We start from the raw sequence: 23,976 nt of genomic DNA, 5'->3' as shown, positions 1-23,976 counted from the left end.
CCGACCAACCGTTTGACTGAAGCCAGACGATTGGCAAACGTGTCGGCAGATTATATTGCCCGATAGGATTTTCGATTACACTCTGTCAATTTAACCAGGCCATGTTAAGGTGGACTTGCATTGGTAGACGTTCATCTTTGGGTACTGTATATTACATTAAATTGAATTGTTTTTTAATTCAGTATATGGCAGTGACATGCGGCGAGGGTTGTGGCAGGTGAGGCACGGATTTTAAAAAAAAAGACTAAACTTTTCAAAGATGTAGGTATATTAGACACTCAAAATAAGGAGATCAGCCATTGGTGGATTTTGAACTTGCAAGGAGAACAGTAAAGGACGGAACAAAACCATCAGATAAGGAATTCCAACCTTTTCTAAAAGCCCTTTCGTTTCATTGAATCTCCCAGTTTACGAAAAGCAGGGGCTTTGGAAATCAAAAAACAGCAATAGCTTAATAGTGACAATGATGTCAACTTTGCATAACAGGCCAAATAACAAACTGGCATCCTATGCAATGTCTCTGCAGGTGTCCATTTTTAAGAATCAAGCGGAATAAATGCTTCTTTTTCATCATTTGATTGCAAACAACCTTTGTAGTCTTACCATAACCTGTAAATTACGTCTATGCCTTGTCCTTTCAGAATAAAAGCATCAATTAATATGTATGGAGAAAAAAAGTACATGCAACAAATAAATAAAATCACTGGATGGCTTGACTTGCTGTTATCTTGCCAATACTATCACTAAGTCTATTGTTTGGGGCTGAGATGTGCACCAAATCAGAATCCATGGGCTCATTTAACGCCCTCTGCCGTGAGGCAAGAGACGTGTGTGCCTCACTCTGCAACTGCAGACAGGACAGTAATGTGTTACGTAATACTTGGTTTACTAAGTGAATAAAATGTAAAAATTCAACAATTTTCAAAAGGAAAATCGCAAATTTGGGAAGTTAAACAAGAAATAACTAACACTGAATAAATACTAGGATCCCTTGTTTATCACGACGCTTACTTTCCATAAATCAACCCGTGATGGCCGAAATCTGTTTACAATTATACAATTAAACACTCTACGATGCATTGAAATCAACGATCAAACCATTTTTACAGGCCTAATCATTCATTTAACAAAAGTATTGTTTATGTAAGTAAACATTTACTTATTTATGACCAATAACTTCTATGATCCGGACTGTTTAGCCAATCACAATGCAAGTTGCAAAACCGTAAACGGCGTTATAGCAAAGGATAATTGAATGAACATTTAGTATATTTAGCACAGCCTCACTTGCCCTGACTGCACGTCACTGTTATATGGGACATGGCCTCCGCAGTTGAAATAAGAAAGTATTAGTAGCCACCAACAAATTCTATAAAGTTAGCATCATTTTTGCAATTAAAATACAAAAATCATACCAGGAGTTCGGCCACCTAATCAACTAACTTAAAACCAACCTGTGAATTGTTACCAGTTGAACTCCATTTTGTATCAAAAGTGTGTCATAGTAAGAAAAGCTCATTTCTCTTGCGTTTGTGTGCTAGCTTAAAGCGGTGCGAAAGAAAATCACTTAATTGTACTTTTGTGTTTTGTTGATGTTAAAACGGCACAGCGTATTTGAGCAAAAGCTTGCGGCGTTTAATCTTGCAGTTATTACTTTACAGACAATAAAAAAAGACAATAACAGTAGAGCATGTTCATTCTTTCGAGATGATGTACATACTAATATGCCAGTTTTTTTCTTCAACGCACCAAATAAGTGGCAGTTTTCTCTCCGCGAAGCGCTTTTCCCGCTTCTCTTTCTATTTTATGTTGTTGCTGTTTCCTGCACTAGCTCGAGGAACTAACTTTGTTTCTTACTCATTTCGAAATCCGTGGCACGCACGCGACTTATTTCTTTTTTGATTCCAACTTTGATCTTGAAACGCTTTCTGGGGAATATCCACAAACGTCTTGCCTCGTACTCCGGTTTCTATAGGACGGCTTCCATTATCGGCTCGGCGTCGTGCTTTATTTCCCGATATACCTTCTTGTTTCCACACCTTAACCCACCCGACCTTCCTGTATGTGTGTGAAATCACATGCAAACACACACATGGTGAGGTCAACTCCTTTATCTGTTGTTTTTATTTAAGCATTTGTGATGTACTAGGTTTTAGACCTAAGGTCTGTTATTGCAATACTTTTACAAAAAAGAAATTTTTTTTTTTTTAATGTTGCTCAAGTGCTGTTGTAGTCAGAAATTTTATGTTTGTAATCATCCTGTAGTGAAACTACAGTGTCAAATGAATAAAACTTTTAAAGTGGATCCTTTTGCATGTGTGTTCTTTTAATGTGCTGTGGATTTTGTGAAACTTGATTAGCCAATATGGAGGACTGTTCCTGGCATATCTAGAAATATCTGCACATATACAAACGCTCCCCTACTTACGACCATTCGACTTACGATGAACGGTAGATACGAAAACATATTTTTCCGGATGTGGAAAATTATCCGAACATTGCTGTAAGTTAGATTTTGTGTTGTGTGCACCTTTTTCCGACAGTACTGCAGTGCTTCTTTCCGCCGCCAATACCGGCGTGTGGCGCTGTGAGAGGTGACCCAGGATCTACAACGAAGAAATCCACTTCCTCTTCCTGGTTTGTGTGTGAACATTCTATACTGAATCTCCAGCGCGCTAAGAACTTTGACGTTTTTTTTGTTTAATATCTTGTACATCCATTCGATATGATTAGTGTAAAGTGTAAAAAAGAGGCGAGCTGTGTCTTTTGAAATGAAAGTGGAATAAGAAAGCGAGATGCGGCTGAGAAAATGGTTAGATCGCCTTTTTTCAGCCACTCTCTAGCCCGAAGGAGGACCTCTTGAAGCGCATCTTCCAAAAGTAAGTTAAACTCAACTTTATCTTTATAGAGCATATTATTTTATGAAATGTTTAGTTTTAGTACAAAACAATACAGGTTTCTTATACAAGCCTTAAACTTACAAAACATAGCACTGAAGCAACTTACGTACAAATTCAACATACAATCGTCCTGTTCGTAAGTAGGGCAGCGTCTGTATGCCATATGAGTAAAAGAACATACATTTTCTAATAAAGTACAGCAAGAGTAAAAATATTTGATCCCCGGCTAATTTTGGTGGTTTGCACACAAATGAAGGCATGATCATTGTATTTTTTAATGATAGATAAAATTTAACTTGGAGAGACAAAATATTAAAGAAATCGATAAAAACGCTTTAAATAATATATTTGAATTGATTCGTATAATCATTGAGGGAATTAAGTATTTGATCCCGTTAGCCAAAAGCCCTTAATACTTAATGACAAAGACTTTTTTGCAAGTATAGTGCCCAGATGTAACCACAAGGTTAACACACATGCCAAGGGTTATTTTGGTCCACTCTTCTTTGCATATCCTCTCTAAATCCCTGAGGTTGCTCGGCTGTCGCTTGCCAACGTGAACCTTCATTTCCCTTCATAGATTTTCAATTGGATTGAGTTCCGGAGACTGGCTGGGCCACTCCATGACCTTAATGTGCTTGTTCTTGAGCCACTCCTTTTTTTTTTTTTTTGCAATATATTTTAGGTGATTGTCATGTTGGAAGACCCAACCCCGGCCTCATTGTCAGCTCCCTAGCAGAGGGGAGGAGGCTGTCTCTCAGAACTGCAGGGTACATGGCTCCATCTATCTTCCCACGGATGCGTTTGGCAGAGGAAAAAAAACCCTAAACATGAGAGTTCCACCTCCATGCTTAACAGTGGGCAGAGTGTACTTAAGGGCCATAGGCAGCATTATTTTTCCTACACGTATGACGGTTTGAGTTTAAACCAAGTAGTCCAGTTTTAGTATCTTGCTAATGTTTTTGTTGCCTATTCCCGAAAAGTGAAGGTCAACAATTCTGTCTCTGAGGTCCTGTGAGAGTGCTTAAGTCTTAGATACTTTCATTCCCGTAGGGAAATTCACACTTCCAGCAGTCTCCTTTGTTGTTTATTAACACATTACCAGGATGTCCTCGGGGTGCTTTGTTGTACTTTAGCCACAGCGCAGTGGATGACGTCACACGCTAGTCCAAAAGTTCGACGTCCCTGCAGCAGATGGAAATCTATGTGCCCAGGGTTACGCCACCTCGTGTTCATGTAGATAGCGATTCCACCTCCTCTCGGCTTCCCGCAGGCTTTCGTATCTCTGTCTAACAGCGCAGAAGCCGGGTAGCTCTACGTTAGCGTCCGGGATGCTAGACGTGAGCCACGTTTCCGTAAAACACAGCAAACTGCACTCCCTGTAATGTTTTTCACCAGCAGAGCCAGTTCGTCTGTCTTATTTGGTAGAGTTCACATTGACTCACACTGAAGAGTTTGGAATCTGTCTGATTGTCCCAAAGTATGGAAAAAAGATAAAAGCTAGTGAAAAGTGCCAAAAAGCACTGAAACGAAACTAAAAGGTATGAACAAGTGCTGAAAAGGTATGTAGAAGTACTGAAAAGTAGTAATTTTAAAAAAGTACATATTACTCAAAAGTCTAAAAAAATAAATACGAAATGACCCCCAAAAAAACAAGAACTAAGACCAAAAACACATCTGAAAAAGACAAAAATCAAGTTTAATTTAAAGACTGGGTCACAATATGCTCCATTCAGGATAGTTTGCCGGCTGGCCACGTGTTTGAGACCCCTGATATAGACTAAAAAGCTCAGCCAGTGTGACTACCCCATCATTTGAATAAAATTTTGTTGCAAATATATATTTATATATATATACCAAATAAATGACAAAATACTAGAGGTAAGACCCTGGGCCCAGGCTTAAAACGTCAATGAGTCAGGCCAGTTGGTTACCTATACACTCATACTTAAACATATCTATACAAACCTTAAACATACAAAATATAGAACTGGATCAACTTACGAACAAATTCAACTTACGAACGATCGTCCGGTCCGGAACCTATCTCGTTCGTAAGTGGGGCAGCTCCTGTAAATGCAAACCAAATGGTCTCTCCGGGCAGTGTTGAGTTTGTACAGCATGTTGAATTGGTTCGGCTGTTAAACTGCATTCACTCAACTGTTAGAATAACCTAGTTAACACTTTCAACGTCAAACATGAAAATAATTGTCCTTGTTGTTTATAAAATGAATACATGCCAACCTTTTGACAAAGTGATAGATTTATCGCACACTTTATTTTTACACGCAAAAAAAAAAAAATCCTCCAGAATATAAAAAAAAAAAACAACAGGAATGAGATGGGCGCCGACAGGCTTGTACTTTCCCAATTCTTTAAAAATACCAATACTTATTTGAATAATATGAAATGATCTGCATTTATATAGCGCTTTTAAAGTCAATGACTTCCCAAAGCGCTTTACAATGTGCTCCACATTTCCCAATAGCGGCCTTGCAGCCATGTAAGGCGCTAACCTGCTTATTGGGGGTTTTAGGGGTTCAGTGTCTTACCCAAGGACACTTCGACATGTAACACGGACAAGCCGGGATTCGAACTGGGATCCCTTGATCCCAAGACAAACGCTCTACCTCCTGAGCTACTGCCGCCCACAAACTATCACCAATGTTTTACAACACTCGAGAAATAAGCATTTATTTTATGTAACATGAGGCTCACCTAGAGAAAGAATTGTCTTCCATCTTGCTGCTATAGGTACCTAAACACTAAGACCCTTGGAAAAGGCTGAGCGAAAATAAATGAGTAGAAAAATGGTGCAGTCACTTTGAGGGAGCACAGAGTCCTGATCGCCTGATAAAAGAAGCTGTCCTTGAGCCTGCTGGTTCTGGCTCTGAGACACTGCAGTCTAATGCTATTATTCTACAAGTCTGGCCCCCATGAGAATGTTTCTTTCTACCAAGCTTCACACCTCTAAACTTGTGAGTTTATTTACTGAGTAAAATGTTTTTGTTGTTTTTTTTTCTTTCAAAACCAAGCAAATACGCTGATTTGGAGTTTGTGTCACTCACAACAGGCTTCTCAAAATAAGAAAAATAAAACAAGAAGCTCATGTTAAACAGTCTCCAAGATGGATCCTCTCGAGCCAGAAGCAAATGGACTCCCCCCTGCCCTGCAAAGTAATGATATGCATAAAAGCAAAGGTACTGGCTATATTATTCAAGAGTATTTATAGACGGAGCCCATCTGGCAACTTGTCATAACATTAAAAGTAGTGAAACAAAGTTAATGTACTTGAAAGTAATTCTAGTGCGGAGGTAAGGCCGGCCCCGCCTTCTGTCCGCTCGGTAACCTTATGCTGCTGCAAAAAAGGAAGAAAAATGTAGCCGGGGGCACAACAACTCTGATGCCGTTCGCAGTTTTGTTTTTAGTTTGCCGTTTTTTTGACAAGAATTCCTTTGCGATGCATTTTCAGCACCGGGGAGCTTTCTGCTTTTTCGTTCACATCTTAATACCTGACACTGCGTACCATCACGCCGAGTTGAAAATATGCACATTTCCAAATGTATTAACAAGTTGTTCAGTTACGTTATGTTTTAACATTAGTAGACACTCAAAATAAGGAGAGAAGTCATCAATACGGATATCAACTTGTTCTGGTTGAAGAGAGTAGAATGTCTTTCTGGGGGAAACTGCAGAGTCAACAAAACCCAAAATTCTGGGGCACTTTTCACATCTGGGGTAACCTAACTGACTGTAAAAGATAGTGTTGATAATCAATGTCATTCTGTCCTGAGAGAGTAGAATATATTTCTGGGAAGAAATGCCGAAAAAAGGAAACCAAAAGTGCTGAGTCGGCTCCGCATATTTCACACCTAGGGTACCCTTACCGACTGCCTGTGAAAGATGGAGATCAAATCTAAACTCCTCCCCCCTTTTCTTGGGTAGACCGACACACAAATAGACCAACCAACAAACAAACAGCCAAAGACCTCATCATTACCCTCACTTTGCTTGCAGGTTATATTAATTGTCAAAATAAGAAACTAGCATCATATGAAATGTCCTTTGCAGTTAACCGCTATTAGAACAGAAAAAACGTATTATCAACAAATCAAGTTTACTACAGATAAGCATAAAATAGGACTATGCGATAACATGAGGCCAAGTGGGTGGTGGGGCTTTGAGGCATAGCCTCTCCTGTCATCACAGAAACAAAATTAGAAATATCTGATGTACCTATATTTATTCAGCGTTAAAGATCCTTCTAATTTAACCTTGCAATTTTTTTTTTTCAAAATCACCAAATTTTCACATTTTATATACAGCATCAGTGTGCCGATAGTTTGGGGCTGCAGAGTGAGGCACACAATTCTCCAAATGGAGGGCGATAGTGAGACCAAGCATTCTGATTTGGCGCACACCTCAGCCCCAAACAATGGAATTAATGATAGTACAGTGGAACCTCGGTTTTCGAACGCCTCTCAGTTCGAACAAATCGGTTCTCGACCAAAAATCTTGAGAAATTCTTGCTACGCTTTTCGTTCCAAAAAAAAAAAAAACGGAGTTCGAACGCCGGTACGCTAAGGTGCGATGCTGAGCGGCGTACGGGTGTAGATTGCCCCCACCCCTCGTGAAGAACTGTTATGACGTGCGCGCGCACTTCTTTTTGCTTTCGCTTTAGATATCGGTGAACGGAGTGTTTAAGCCCCTAATTATGCCTCGGAAGAAGGTCGGTGCAAGCAGCAAAGTTGCTACAGGTGAAAAAAGAAGGGTAGTGCGTACAACTATTGCATTTAAGAAAGAAATAATAGCAAAATATGAAGGTGTGCGAGTTTCCCTTCTTTCGAGGGAATAGAGCATGGCTTCTGCAGACCTTCACAAAGGTGAGAAATCCTATTCATAATTCTTTTCTTTATCCTTTAACCGCTCACCACTTTTTGTGGAGACCCGGGTGCTAAATGACGTGTAAACGACCTGATTTTTTTAGTTGTACACGTTCATGTTAGCGTAATCTTTCGTACGGAACATTACGATAACGCGAACGTACAATTAGCCTGGGTTAGCTTTACGTTAAATATTCAAGATAAACATTCAGGGTGTTGGAACAGATTAAAACAATTTTACATTACTTTTAATGGGAAAAACTATTTTCAGTGATCGAACAAATCGGTTTTCGAACAGGGTTCTGGAAGGGATTATGGTCGAGAACCGAGGTTCCACTGTATTAGAACGGTAACAGCAAGTTAAGACATCCAGAATTTTGTTGTTGCCTGGACTTTTTGAGAATTACCCATATATTCATACTTTTATCGAAAAGTAGCAGTGCAAATAATGTCGCTGTCAAGTGTTAAAAAAAAAAAAGTTTCTCCATTTTTGGGGGGGTTGGATAAACACTTAACATTACAATATTGTGCGGTAATCAAACTTGAACATGTATATTTCCAGGTTCTGATTCTATTGTGATTTTTAAAAAAAATATATATATATATCATACTGTACTTTTGCAGGGTTTGGAACGGATTAGCGCATTTACATACAAAATGTGACTCTACTTACGAAGTTCAGGTTACAAAGCCACTCCCAGAACGAATAAAATCGGTAGAGGAACCACTGTAGGGAACTGATTTAAATGATAAGCAAAAATAGACAAACTGGCTTAAAAAACATGCATTTTTCAAATCGAAATTTGTATTTACTTTACAAATCATGAGGGATCCAACATTATTGTCTGACAATACTGTTATTCTACTAAAAATGACCTCAAACTAATGAAAATGTATTATTCTTCGGATTTCTGGTTCCGGATTGTAAAACTGCTATTTAGCAAATACTGGTGGTATCAGGTACCATTGCATTGCTCTCCAGCTAGTTAAATGTCTTACCTTTTTCCTATCCCTATCTGTTTCACTTTTGTCTGGTAGTCTTTTTTCTCTCATTAAAGTCTTTATTACAGGTTGACCTCTGGAGTGCCATGTCTAATCTCGTACTACGTCATTATCGATGACCGTAAAGACAATTAAACTCAATTAAGAATATTGCCAACGTATCAATACACTTCATGATTCAACCTTATCCTTCAACGCGGATTCTTTTATAATATGCAATTGTTCCTTTACAAATAAATCGATAGGGACTCACTCTCTTTGGCATATACTGCACATTAGAGGCGTCCAAACGTTTGCAATTGAGGGCTCCACACTGAAAAACAAAGTTGCAAGGGCCAAGGCCAGGGTTAAAGCCGTATGTTAGCAAAATATACACGAAAACTAATTTGGGTCTTCTTTTATCCTGGCCTGAGTTTGACCCCCGTCATTGCAGAAGCACGGTGACCCTGGGGTCCTGTTAGGACACATTGTCAAGCGCCCGAGGGACGCAGCTTGCCCGAGGGATGTTACTTGTCTCTACGCCGCATTCCCTCGTGGCACTGCAGCATAAGGGGGAGGGGAAGGGGCTGGCAGGTGCTTGTGTTAGAAGTGGGAGGAGGGGGGTGTACACTGGACTGTATAAACAGACCAACATTCATTTGGACAGCAGAGGTCAACTGCAGTTGCTGTGGAGAAACTGCAAAGAAAACGACATTTTTTTTTACAAAATTCTACTGATGACAGTGAAGTGCGGTCAGGGGGGACAAGTGGGGCTGGGCCTTACCTGTCGTCATAGAAATATGAATTCAAGTACATTTTATGGTCATATTCATTATGATTATTACTACAGTTAGTATGTAATGTATTACTGTGCTGACGAGAACCAAGTACATGGGGTAACTTACCACACTGCAAAAAATAAATAATAAAATACCCTATTGGTAGGAAGTGTTGCTAATCTGATAATGAATACGTAAAACAAGAAAATCAATTAATGTAAGGAAAGCAAACAGTAATCATGAATAAAAAATAGTGACGTATCAAAAATAAAACTCGGAAAAAGAAGAGGACAATGAGAAAAATAGAAGGGAAAGGGGAAAAGAAAACAAGGGGGAAAAGAGGGAAAAAAGCAAAATGGAGGGGGTAATGCAAACAGAGAAAAGGAAATAAAAGTAGAAAGACATAAATCATTTTATTATCATACATGACACTATCATACCTGTAAAACGGAGAAATGTTCAAAAGTCAAGCTAATTTTTTTTTTACACAACACACTGATTACAGGATTAATAAAAATGTTTCCCTCCCATTTAATTGTGATCATTTATGTTGCAGCACTATCTTAGCCCACTTCTAGGTAATATGTTAGAAATCTATCTGTGTTTATCTTTGGGATTTTTATGTTTGTGTGTGGTTTTCTATAAGAAAGAAAACAAATGAAACGAGAGCCAACAAAGCAAAAATGTAAAAAAAAAAAAAAAAATTCTGATTAAACAGAAAACAAACTAATATATCAGTGGGGGATAGAGTGTTAATAGTCATGTTTTAATCAACTAGGTCATATTTTATCTGCAAGGACCAATTACACAAATTTTCCATGCGCTAATTCTAACAAATCTAAAATTACATCGTAATTTAAGGCAGAAAAAACATTTTCTTCAAGAAAATAATTATTCACACTGAACCAAGTTGATTTACCCCTAAATGTTCCCTTGGCCCTCACATCAGTCTGAAACAGCCGAAACTTCTAAAGCCAGTAGAGCTCTCCAATAATGTGCATTACACGACACTCCAGTAAGTCTAACCGTTTCAAAAAGTTACTCCAAAGCACACAATGCCGACAGAGTAAAAAAAATCCAACTAAAAGCACTCCTGCATCATTTGACAATCCTTGTTGTAATAAGCTACTTTCGCTTCATAATTACTCTTTAAAAACAAACAGAATTGACAGATTTCTGGCTGTTAGACTCTGACCTGTTGATTGAAAACACTCTCAACCAATTGGAGTGTTTTTAACAGTCCTTAGCCTGTGAAAACCTATGAGGGCTTTATTTGAAAGAAAGAAAAAAAATAAAATAAATAAATAAAAAAAAATAAACCCGACCTATTCCAGCTTCAAAATCTTTAGCCAACAGTGACTGGTTTGAATATTGACTGACACATTAGTTAGCCAATGAAATTTCCACTATGAATGTATACAAATTTCCAATGTGTATTTAAATCAGAGCTGAATATAAACATGTGTAAATGCAACGTGGGGCCCATTTTTGCGTGCGATTATCACACGCAAGTGTGCACAATCATGGATTGACTTCTGGAAAGAGAAAATTGGCCAAAGTAAAATACACTATTTTTAGGGCTGTAAAGTAGTTGTCTCCTATTGGCTGCTTCTGGAAACGCTTTGACATTTGTTAAGGTAAAATGTGTAAAACACATTGTTTAGTTTTTCAGATCGTGATGAAATGTTAGTAGCATTTGCGGTGATTATTTCAGTTGGGGACGAAACTTCAGAGTGTTTCCTTTCAAATGAGACTAAAACTGTCCACGTTTCCCAAGTGGTTCAACAACAGCATTCAATTTACTTTGGGTACGTTTTGGGTTAGGATTTTGGGCCAATTTTACAGGAACATTAAGGGGTTAACTGTGTACAGTCAGAGACAGACAACTGCAGACACATGCCGTGGCGTTTGCGTCTTGACTTCCGAAAGACTGCTATAAAATGTTTATGTCTAAAGCAGCGACATCAGCAAGTTGTCTTTTAAGGGCACAGCATGTTTAAGGGCAGAGAAATCTGCAGAGTAGGCAAAAATGATATTTTAAATCATCATAGTGAGACAAAAAAATAAAAATAGAAAAATGACAAAATCTGATGGGTTTGACACGTAAGATCAATTTTCCAGTTTCAAATCTTTGTTTCCACTTTTCCTTTTTTGGGGGAAATCAGGGTTTCTAGTGTCTGCCACAGAATTGCGTCAGTTGAATGAAAATGCTGCAGAACTTCCCGTTTTTACAGAGATAGCTACAACCAAAACATGCATTTCACACGTTTTTTTGTGATTCACAACTTTAATGTGCAGTTCAGTGCAAATTTCTATCCAGGGTTGATTGTGTGGTTCGATGCTGTTCATCACCAGGTTATCGTTCATGACTAGTCTCACTAGTATTAAATAGGTGGTCGTTGTCATATATTAGCTTTTCTTAAGCTAGGAAAACAGCAGTATCGGGGAATAACAAAACCTGGGACTTGTACATGCTGTTGCAACAATGTTCATCACATTTGAGCTTAACCAGAGAAAGTTATTTTATTTGTTAGGATGTCTACCAATTACTATAAAAGTGTGAGCTCCCATTATTGTAAACGCAGCTGCCGTCCAGTTTCCACTTCCTGTAGCGTGCCGTGACGGAATAGCAGGCCTCACAAGGTGACATTAAAAAAAAAAAAATCAACAAAAATGTTGCTCATCTCCTTACCAGTCTGGGCCTCAATTCAGTGACAGCTTCGGACCCAAAATGGCTAATTTGTTGAGGCCCACCGCTCCCTATTCGTTTTTCTTCCTGAAAAATGCTTTTCCCTCAGATACTCTCTCTTTGGTTTCCTGAAGCCTCTCAGATAGCTTGTCCTTAGTCTCTTCCATTTTCTCAGAGAAGCGTTCTTTAGTTTCTTCCATTTTCTCTGAAAACCTCTCCTTGGTCTCCCCTATCTTGTCCTGAAAGTACTCTTTGACCGGCGGTGGCGTGGATAAAAAGCCGTGCTTGCGGAGATATTGGACTGAGAGCGAAGTGCCGCCCAGGGTCAGCGCGTATCTTGCAGGAGTGGCAATCTGGAATAAAGCGGACGTATGAGAGGAAAAATATGACGCTGGAGAGATGCAACTAACGGTTATAAATCGGTCGATTCGTCGATGAATCGGATTTCCTAAAGACAATTTTAAATTTGTCCCTCTTTATTCAAAGATTTGAGTCTTGGTCTGGTAGAAAAATAGTGCACAAAACAACAAAATATTCTGTAATATAACCAAGATACATACAATTGTATGCTATAGACCTGCAAATATGTAAGCTACTCTTTTTTTTCAAACCACCTTATCCAAAGATCATATACTTGGACTTATAGAAAACAAAAGAGAGAGCAATACATTTAATTTTAAGTGTAGCAAAAAAAAAATTATCCACAAAAAATATTTCAAAAATGTAAACACAATTTTTAAAATGTTGTCAATGATTTTGGGTTAAATCTTTGAATATGATAAACATCCCTAATGTGAAAATGATATCTAATATGCTTAAGAATCTGCCCCATGTATTGAGTTAATCATGTCTTCATTATTTTTCTTTTTACTTTACTTCATTGATTTATTTTCAGATTTTACTCGACTTCTGTATCATTCAAGATTGTTAACTTTGTTTCATGATATCAAAGTCAAACATTACAAAGTTGAAACTTCCATGCCGATATTGTTTGTTAAGATGAACTGTTCTATTAAATGCTTTTTAAAATATTTAACTTTGATATAAAAACAATCTTGGGGCTCTCTGCTGGACAAAAGAAGTACTACAACTCTCAGCATCATAAAAAATTGTGTCCACTCTTAATTGCAATGTACTATGTGGCTCATAAATCACGTTATACAACAAATCGATGATGAAATTAGTTGCCACACGCTTTTAATAATCAATTTTATCAATGAGTTGTTGCAGCCCTATTACACTGCTTAACTAGTTCAGCATCCTATATTTCGGGTTGGGCAGATCGCTTGAAATATTGATGTTATCGATACTAACAAAGTACTTTGATCAGATTTATACGTCACTCCTCCACCAATTTCCTCAAAGCTTAACTTCTCTATGCAAATAGATATAGAAATATGCATAGAAATATAGAGAGATAGATAGAGATATAGATATAGAGAGAGATATATAGATATAGAGATATATAGATAGATAATTTATTTATCCCCATAGGGCAAGTCACAAATAGTGCAGCCCTTCTCTCTCAAACACAAAGCCCTAGGCAACTCCCTTAATTTACGCATGAGTGTGTGACTGACAGACACAAGCTTAGCATCTCTCCCTACTTGGCCTGTTGCTGCATCCTACTAACCAGGCAGAGGAGAGGGATACACTTATGTGCCCACCGCTACCAGAAGCTAAAAATGACAGGGGCAAAAAGGAAGCGCAGCGCGGTGTCTGCTACTGTGGCACGGCACAATAACATCAACACATGAAAAAAAAAATTACCCTGCAGAGAGCAACAAGCTGCAACCAAATATCTAAATATTTTACTGTTCCTAAACAAAACCTGTAAGTTCATGGTCACTGGGGTAAAAGAGCCAGTGAGAGACAATTGACACTTTTTTTGCATCACTGACTTTATTGTCAAAATATTTTGAAGTAGAAAGTAAAGTATTTTAATTGTCACGAGTATTTGTATATTTGTTACATTGCCGCTTCTTTGGTTTGACTCCTTTGGTTTCTGTTCTGAAACAGTTGCAGAAATATTTCCATTCATTTTTTATACTGTTTAAGTTTGCAATGAGGTTATTTAATAGAGCAAGAAACATTTTAAGCGACTATGGTCTTTGTGCCGTGTTTAACTTAATTCTAAGCTAACTCAATGGGGTGGGAAGATTCAATTATTTAATGATCATGACATTTCAGAGCAAGAAATATTGGATCGATATCGATCGATACTACTATTTCTTTACTTGGATCAGATCAGCACTCAAATTCCCAGTATATTAAAAGATCAGCCAAAAAAATGAACAGAATTACCTTGTACATGGCGTAGGCAGTGAGAGCGTAACCACTAGATGAGTCCCTCAAGAGTCCAACAAGGGATTCTGGCACATTGATTATCTCTAGGAATTGGACTACATTTACACCTCTGCAAAAAAATAAATAAAAAGGATATTTAAAGGCTTTGAATATGTTCAAAATGTTTCTACACATTATTTCATTTAAAGGCCCTTCAAACGGTTGAAAATGAATGCACATATTGCGAAACTTAAAGGCACATTTTTAAGTTCCTAAGAAACTGAATTATAATGCACACCTGATAATGAACAAGTTGACTTGTTTGTGTCACCCCACAGATCATTTTCTTTTTAAGAGGAATAAATTAAATGTACTTGGCAGTGATACTGCAGAAATGCAGTAACACAACACACTGTTATTGAGGCCCGGTTGAAGTTTGTTAGTGTGGTTCCATTTGTAACAAGCATGCTTTTGGCCACCTAGAGATGTTTTTCAAGACACGTGTGAATAGATGTGCAGATGAAGTTGTTTGTGATGCGCTAAAATTTCCCTTCCACAATGTTTTCTCACGAGTGTAAATGTATGTGCATAGCTATAAGTATTATTAGTAATTGAAACATACTGTACCTTTATACTCCCTTTGCAGAGCTGCCAAACATTCAAAATGGTTTTTCCAGACAGGATAAAGAGAACTTTCAGATATTTAAAATATTGTTGTAGTAGCATTGAAAAACACCATTTTGAAATCAAAATTGTTTCTTAAGACAATAAACCGCACATCAAACCTGCTGTTACTGCAAATGTCGAGCAGAAGGCACTAATTCCTCATACATAACCAAGGAATCATCTACTGCAGTGATTTTCAACCACTGTGCCACGACACACTTGTGTGCTGTGAGAGATCGTCAGGTGTGCCGTGAGAAATTATCCAATGTCACTTTTTAAAATTTAAAATGTTATATAACAGTTATGAATCATTTTCTGCAAATTTTATATCCTTGTTAAGCTTCTGTCTGTCCTGTTAAAACTGGGGTATTATGAATTATATTGTAATTAAACATACAATTCAAGTCGTTTTATAACATTTTTGGTTAGTGGTGTGCCGCAAAATGTTTCCAATGTAAAAACATGCCCTGGCTGAAAAAAGTGGAAAAACAATTATTTACAGTGTCAATAAAAACATGGGCATTAATTGTTTTTTTTTACCCCATAGTTTTCATAGAAAATGCGAAGTAATTAAAGAAAATTCTTATGACTTGGTAGCACTGACTTTATAAACTTTGTACAAAGTGGGGCTAAAGGCCCACTTGATCCATAAATTTCCTGCATGATCCTATAGAATGCATGATTCAAATCTTAGAGAAAAAAATAAACTGTATATTTATAAATTATTTATTTGTATCTACACTACATGGTAGTTTTCTTCAACTTGTGGCCAGAAAATAGCTTGATTATGATTATAAATGTATATATGAGTGGATGGGTCTTGTCCAGAACACAGACTCCTCTCTAATCCCCAAACATAAAACTATATTTTCTATTGATTTGCAAAAGGTCACAAGTCAAATTGATGGAGAAAAAACATTCTGAGATGCTCTTGCATGATCTATTTTTTCTTTATTTCAGCTCTAAAATCCTCGGCTTATGAATAGGGTTACGTAGACCTTTTATATGCCCTAGAAGTATCCAAGGCTTTTGGCACTTGGTTAATTAAGTATCCCTGGCTCATCTATTCAGTGGTTCGCATTCAAGAGCGAGTTTTTTTTCCGTTTTTATTCAGACAAAACTAAATTAGTGATGCCTTCTTCTCGACATTTCTGGCGGAAAATGCAGCTTCATTATGCGTGACATAAAAAAATGTGTTTCCATTTAAACTAGCAAAGAAATGGTAGATTACTTGGAATAATATTGTTTCTCTGGAATAATTGCCACCAAAATGTTCATGACTATTGTGTATCGAAACAAATACGGAAAAATATATATGAATTAAAACAATTAAAGGGAGAGTTTGGATTATTTAGCGCCCCCTGTTGGAAAAAAAAAATCCTGATTAGAAAACTGTGATTTGAATTGCAAGCAAGTATGCATGAACTATCATATGAATTATCATTGTTAAAAAAATACTCATCTAAAAAAATGTGCACTTATTTTATGTAAAATGAGGCTAACCAAGAGAGAGCTGACATATTTGTTCGACATCTTGCTGCTATGGGTACTCCAGAAACTTTGCAAAGGGCGGGGGAGGGGGGAAATAGAAGAAAAATGCTGCATTTTGGTCACTTGAGTCTCGTTAATTTGTATTACCTGTATTTCTTGTGCTTTTTAGCACTGCTTTTCAGTTCCACAGCACAATAAATACTTGAAATAAGAAAAACTGCACCCAAATACTAGAATTGATCTAAAAGATGGGCAAATAATTTTAAGGAAATATTATGCTTTATGTTCACTTTGCAGCTCCGTAGTTTTTATTCTTATTTGTGCTTTCGAGCACTCTTATTAGGTTGCATGACACAATGCAGAAACAGCTTGTGGTTAGATAATACCTGTCCCTTTAATGAATGAATAGACCCAGTTAGTCAATGTGTCCACTCCTGTTTTTTTATTTTATTTAATTTGATCTGTTGAATATACGATTTGTTCCAAAAACAAATAATGAATTAATAATTACTTTTAATAAGGATGAATCTTTTGTAATGTTTCCAAAAAGAAAAAAACAAATGATGCCTTGGTGCCTTCACGTGCCCAGATTCGAGAACCACTAGCCTAGGGATTTGCAGCCATATTTAAAGAAAAGAAAATGATTTACCATATTTATGTCTATTTATGTTTAACACGCAATCGAGTATATTGTGCACTCTTAATATTTCAATAAAAATTGGTATAGAATTTTGTTTCACTTTTTCTCAGCTCAACATCTGCGGTTGGATCCAATGGAAATCGAACACAGATCGCGACGGTGAGCACGCCGAATCATAACCCTGGACCACCAGCGGTATATAAAGACATCAGATTACTCCTTATCATCTGACTAATTTTACTCAAGGTATCAGAAACAAAGGGTTGTGCTACTAAAAAAAAAAAAAGTCAGATAATAACACCTTTTTGTATGTCATCTGTATCACTGGTTGTCCATTAGTTAGGATTCGGTTCTCTCAGTACCGCAACCTGGGTTGAATTACTGTTACACAACCAATATTTGACGTATGTGGTAGGCGATATTTTTCAACCTATCAACCATTGCGCAAACACGGTAATATCTCGTATATAGCGGACACCTACACTATGAGTTTTTTGGGGGGTACATTTTTTTTTAAAAGGAATTAATATGGTACATCAAAGCTGGCTCAAAATTATTTGTTTGATGCATGAAATGTTTCATTATTAATTGTGATCTGTTCCGTAGCACCAAAATAATCAGGCCAATGTTCCTTACTTCATAGCAGCATAGTAGAAGGTCCCGAACCAAAAGGAGGACGTGACGAGATGCACGGGGATCAAGACTTTCCCGTACTGTTTAAACGTCTTCTTGAATCTCTGAGCAAGACCAATGGACTTGTCCTGCAGAGGGTCCACCTCTTCAAAATTGTCCTGCTTATCCGGTGGCTGCTCTTTGAACTGATGAGCCGTCATGCAGGACGATGTGGAAAACCAGTGCCACCCTGCGGCGTGAGGAGGAGGCGGTAGGGTTGCGCATCTACACGCTAACCGTGGCGAGTTGTGGACAGCGACAGTCGTTAGCAATCGACCCAGAGCTGCAACCCTTCGCAGGGTGCCTCCATTAATGATTTGATGCATTATCATCATCTTTGGCCTTTTGGATTGTTGTCACCTTTGCCAACAATCTGTAAAGGAAGGAGGGTAATTTACAATTAGTCTTACTTACTCAAACTGTTTTTTTTTTTAGGTAATGTAAATTCCGAACTACAGGGCGCACCTGATTAAAAGCCGCAGGTAAAAATTTAAGGGAGAATCTCAACTTTGCTTTTGAACAAACCGCACCAGATTTTGAGGTGCAATCTTAGCCAGCCGTGAAAATGAAGTCATTCACGTCCATTTCTTACCTTTTGAAAAAAATCAGCGGGTAAATGTTTAGTACAGAAAAGTAACACGTTGTGCCGCAAATAAGAATTGTTTTTCAGACTGCCTGCAGCTCTCAATCAACTAGCGCAATATGCAATATTAATAAAATTGGCATTGATATATAAGCAAAAACACGACAAAAATCCTTATACATAAATACTTTAAATCTTTCTAACAAGTAATTTTGCTGATTGGATATTTAAGTGTGGCAGCAGGTGACTATTGGGTATATTTTTCCGGGCAGAAAACTGTGACGTCATTATTGTGATCAGTCCGATTACTGTCTGTACAATTATTATCATGTACCCAGCCTTAGTCACTAGTGTCAGAATGGATTTATAATTTTTAATGTAGTAGTAACAGCAATACTTGGTCTCCTCTCTATCACTTTGTTATAAATGCAATGGATGGTAGAGCTTAAGATAAGTTGCATGGCTCAGCATGTGTACAGGAAATTGTTATGTACAAAGTTTTGATTTTCTATCAGTACAGTACATTGAGTTTTGTTTTGAAAATGTTTTTGTCACGATCATGCGTTAATGGTAATACCAATGTTATTAATATTGACTACTGTGCTAGTTGTTTATGATTGACAGTTGTGGACAAAATCCGCAACCAAGTGTCTTAATAGCTGCACAATATGTTACTTTCTGTACTAGACATTTGCCCGCTGATTCTGCCAAGATTCCAATCTTATTCCACAAGGAGAGTGGGAATCTCGTTAATCAATTAATGTGCGTCGCCAATTAGATGACAAAGCATTAGGCTACCTAAGGGAGTCATAGAAACTCCGGCTTTCTAACCGTGCTTTATTGAATTTATTTACTTTAACATTCATAGCACTTGTCAGAAATCACATCATCACCCGCCACGTGCCATTGCCATGCTTTGTTTTCATCAAACAGTAGGTTTCTCTGGTCAGCACCAGTTCTAAGACAGCTGCTAGGCGCCGGCCCAGAAAAAAAAAAAAAAGAGAATAAGCCGTATCATAGGCTAGGTTCATACTCCAGAGCTTAATACCCAAATTCGATTTTTGGGTGAAATTTTACGTTTTCGTGAGGTCCTTCACACTTCCAACTAAATGTAACTTGATCTCCCAGTGTGAATGCCAAAACTGGTGCGCATGCACAGAAGAGGACACGTGAAATCACACACAATTTGCTCATGTTTGTGGAAGTAATCATGGATGTTGACGGCGGAGCCTTGTCCCCCCAAAATATTCATAAAATCCAAAACCTTGATTTACCCCCATTTAATGCTCTGTGTGAATGCAAGTATTGATAACTATCCCTAAGGGATACTATCGCTTTAACCCCTCAGCGTTTTTGTAAAATCACAAAATCCCAATCCAAGACATAGCGAAAGTAAATTGAACTCTGTCCTTGAACTAACGGCCGCCAGGGTGCGCCAGAACAATAAAGGTAAGAGTGAGACAGTCGGATTTTTAATTTGTTTGCTACGCAAGTGAAAAAGTGAAAGTGAAAAAGTCGGAATTCCGACTATAGTCGGATAAATCACATCCCTGTGTATGTTCACTGGGACACTTCAGGGTGAAAACCCACAGAAAAACCTGTAAATTCCCCAAAAACGCCAGCCGAGTACACGGACAAATTTGATTGGGTGAGGGGTAGGAAGGGACAAATTTGATTTGGTGAGGGGCGGTAGGGCTGCACACAGCAAGATTCCTTCTCCCACTGTGCTGGAAGGGAAATACTGCACAGCCATAATCTTTTTGTTTGCAGTATTTTGAGATATTGAATAAAGAACTGCTTTCACCTTTTTCCGAAGAAAAAAATGAAGGGGAAAATGAGCCTCAACGATCTTGAGTCACTGCGGGAGGAAGACAATTTTAAAGTGGTATATTTGATGATATGGGACACAGAGTCTGGCATTATTATTTCAGAAATGTTATCAACTCATATAACGTCACACAGTAATGCAGGTAAAAATAGCTTTTGTCTGGAGACCGGGTTAGGCAGTTTCCCCAAAAATAAAACAATAAAAAGATTTTGCCGTTTGAGTATAAAATGTTCCCAACCCCTGCACTACACCATGGTGGTGGTGGTCAAATAATAAACACACACACTGTCCCTTTGAATGTAAAAATGAATTAGTTAATATTATAGATGTTTTAGTCACACTGGTTATAGAACTTTATGATGGCATATCTTTTGTCGTACACGTGCAACCAGGGAACAGTACTTCCAATTTGATAAGAAATGTTGATAAGAAACGTTCCAATCAGCTTTTGTGCAGCATGCCAATGTGTGGTCAACCCAAAAGTATGCCCAATTTAAAATGCTAACTGAGAGCGATAGTCATTATTACGGGTATGAGTCGTATTTACAGCACAGGCTACAACCGGAAACAACATTACTCACTGTCAGCTAACTTTACAAAAGAAGTTGACATTGGTCGGCTAGTCTTTGGAGGGCAATTGCGAGGGTCTTTAACTTCACATTCGACTAAACCGCGGTATATAAAAAAACGTTTAGCCGTTTATTAATGGCATACAAACGTTCGTCTGCTCGAAGTTTTATCACAAACACTAAATCTCGGAAGTGCCGCTAACTTTATGTTTTAGCTCTTGTGGTTACTTAGCACTTAGCTAGCCGCCAATTGCGAATGAACTGAAGAGATGTTCCCATGTGACACTCTTGCCTTGAAACGCAATTCATTCAAAAGAAGAACTCACTTACGATTTAAGATATGTTCTGAAAGATGAAAATGCTGCTAATTTCGAATCTTGAAATCCATTTCGAACTGCCTTAGAGGCACTGTAGCGGTCAAGGACCACATTCTGTAGCCAGGAAGCGTGCACCGCGTTCGTCTACGTCAATGCCCCGTACCGCTGCGCATTCTGGGTAGTGTAGTTCGCTGAGTGCTCAATTTAGTTCCAAAAGCATGTCAATAAAAACCCTCATCTTCAAGCGTGGGTGAACAAACGTCTAATTAGGTCGCTGCTCTTCGTTTTATGTCAAAATGAGGAAATCTTTCTGGGATTTGTTACGTTGCTTGGCCTCTCGCAATCTGTCGAATACGGCCACAGGGTGGCAGTCTAACCATATCTAAGCACAGGCAGCACCCACTGAAAGTAAAAGAAGGGCAAAGTCAATTTTTGTTTGTTTGCAGCTCAAATGATGATTTTTTTTAAGTTCATATTTAAAGCTTTTAGGTCATGTTATCCAAGAAAAAAAGACCAGGGGCTTAATTTGTAGAAGTCTATGTACCGGCCCAAGCCTTCATGTGGCCCTAAGCAAAATCAGATGTGTGGTGCCCCTATTACTTGGTCATTTGCTTACCTATTCCATGGTCTACTCCAGTGTTTTTCAACCATTTTTGAACCAAGGTACACTTTTTTTTAATAAAAAAAAAGTTCCGAGGCACACCGTCCGTCGAAAATGTTTGAAAATGAAGTTATGTCAAATATTTCACTGTAATACCTCATAAGCAGATAATTAGTATATTAAAATGAGAAAATAATACTTGATGATGTGCTTTATTTGTGTTTTTATTCTTTACAGTGCAATCTTAAACCGCTTTGTTAAACAAATTAAGTTATTAAATGTATTGTGCTACCTCATGAGCAGATAATTAGTCTATAAAAAGTATATAAAAATCTACTCCCATCTACTGATATTGGGAACTACTACAGTTCCTTGCCTGAAGATAGCAAAAATACTAAAAATTGGCCATATTTTTTGGGAAAAATAAAATTGGGCAAATTCCAGCAGCACACTAGACAAGGTATCACGGCACACTGGTTGAAAAACACTTGTCTACTCTGTCATTGCGAATATACTTAAACCACTAGATCTGAGAGGTTTCTGTTATAGTTAGATTGTAATCCACAGTGAATAACAGATTTGCAAATTTGCCAAAAATAATATTCTAAAGGAATTTGGCTAAGTGGGCAACATTCCCTGCTGGTCACATTGGAATCGATACATACAATTTCAAAGGGCAGCCAGACATGTTTTTCATAAGGTTTATAATCTGAAATGGTACAGTTTTATAGTTAAGACCCCAGGATCTTCTCCACGTGCATAAACAGTATGTATATATGGCTGCTCTAGAAAGGAAACAACTATCGTGTGAAGTGATTGCTTGGTAAATGGTCTGCATTTATATAGTGCTTTTCAAGTCAATGAAGACCTCCCAAAGCGCTTTACAATGTGCTTCACACGTATCCTTTCACAAACACACTCACACACCAATAGCGGCCATGCAGCCATGCAAGGCGCCGACCTGCTTATTGGATGCATGCATTTATTGCTCCATCCCCCAATCCATAGATTAGGTAATGCGGGTGGTACCACTAAAAAATTAAAATATATATTTTTTCCTGTGTGACACCAAACATGAAATGCTACAACCATTCAGAAAAAAAGCAGGTAGAATTTGTGTCAGCCTTGCAAAGGTCATTAAAAGGGAAAATGTGTAATATTTAGTGCATTCTACAAAAAATGTCATAAAGTAAAAAACAAACATTAAAAAATACATGAAATATCATAACTTTTTTTTCATATGAGAAAAACATCTTAGGTTTAGAAATATGCATTTATTTTACACAGTAGAATCCCCACTTAGGACTCGGCCAAGTTTGTCCGGCAGATACCTCCACGCTGTGCGCTGAGGCATCAAACAACACAGTGTCACCTAGTGGTGGAATTATTACACAGTCTGGCTTTAAACAGTAGACAATTTAATTTCTATCAAACTTATTTTATCATTTGCTTATTTAAAAGAAAAGTTAAATTGAACAAAATAATAATAATAATCTGTAGGAAGAAACCTCAGACAGACCAGACTCAGATGATAACCATCTGCCATTTATGTACCACCCGCTTCTACTTCCAGGAAAATTGGTAAAAAAAAATATATTCAAGTAAGTAAAATACTCCTTCAAAATGGCTAAGCTATCTACCAACAGGGACCAGACTGTCTTTGCACTGTAGGGGAATCCCATTTCCAGTCTCACCGTACGTGTCATCACCTGATCAAGGTTACAGAATTTGATTCTTGTTGAATTTTACTACAAGCATGGGCATATGTTTTGTGTACTGTTAACCAAGTATAAATCTATTGCACTCTGGTCATCCTGGAAGGGGAAGTACAACTTGTGATGCCCCTTCTCAATGTTTCTTATTTTCCTCGTGCTGAAGTTTTGAGTTTTTCCTTGCCCTCTGGTAGGTTTTAGATCAGGGGATGATGTAATTGTAACCTGTGCCGACCTTTGAGACATCTTGTGATTAAGGGGTATACAAATAAACATGACTTGACTTGACTTGGAATGCAAAGTACAAAAATTAGGTTAATAAAACAATTTATTTCACCATTGAATTTTGCCAAATCTCTCTTATTTCTTCGTTATCCTC

The 23,976-nt window shown here is 37.8% G+C and overlaps 1 protein-coding gene across 1 annotated transcript; it reads right to left on the bottom strand.

The window, feature by feature from the left end:
• Positions 1-9,937: 9,937 nt before the first annotated feature.
• Positions 9,938-21,466, bottom strand: mims1a (mitochondrial inner membrane scaffold 1a). Its single transcript, XM_088326297.1, has 4 exons — positions 21,298-21,466; positions 17,952-18,360; positions 14,537-14,648; positions 9,938-12,585 (listed from the first exon to the last, which is right to left on the bottom strand). The coding sequence occupies exons 2-4, from the start codon at positions 18,320-18,322 to the stop codon at positions 12,304-12,306; spliced, it is 765 nt and encodes a 254-aa protein (XP_088182423.1). The 5' UTR covers positions 18,323-18,360; positions 21,298-21,466; the 3' UTR covers positions 9,938-12,303.
• Positions 21,467-23,976: the final 2,510 nt, after the last annotated feature.

This window comes from Urocampus carinirostris, chromosome 2 (assembly GCF_059441175.1).
Source record: "Urocampus carinirostris isolate Australia breed hairy pipefish chromosome 2, RoL_Ucar_1.0, whole genome shotgun sequence".
NCBI classification, from domain to species: domain Eukaryota; kingdom Metazoa; phylum Chordata; class Actinopteri; order Syngnathiformes; family Syngnathidae; genus Urocampus; species Urocampus carinirostris.
This window is presented reverse-complemented; position numbering and strand designations above follow the sequence as displayed.

Bases quoted from the DNA above. Each gene is read 5' to 3' on its own strand.
- mims1a (XM_088326297.1), bottom strand. From the start codon at position 18,322: ATGATGATAATGCATCAAATCATTAATGGAGGCACCCTGCGAAGGGTT. The intron at 14,649-17,951 runs GTAAGGAACATT...ATTTTTTTGCAG, and splicing joins TTCTACTATGCTGCTATGAA to AGGTGTAAATGTAGTCCAAT. The intron at 12,586-14,536 runs GTAATTCTGTTC...GCTTTATTCCAG, and splicing joins CTGCCTACGCCATGTACAAG to ATTGCCACTCCTGCAAGATA.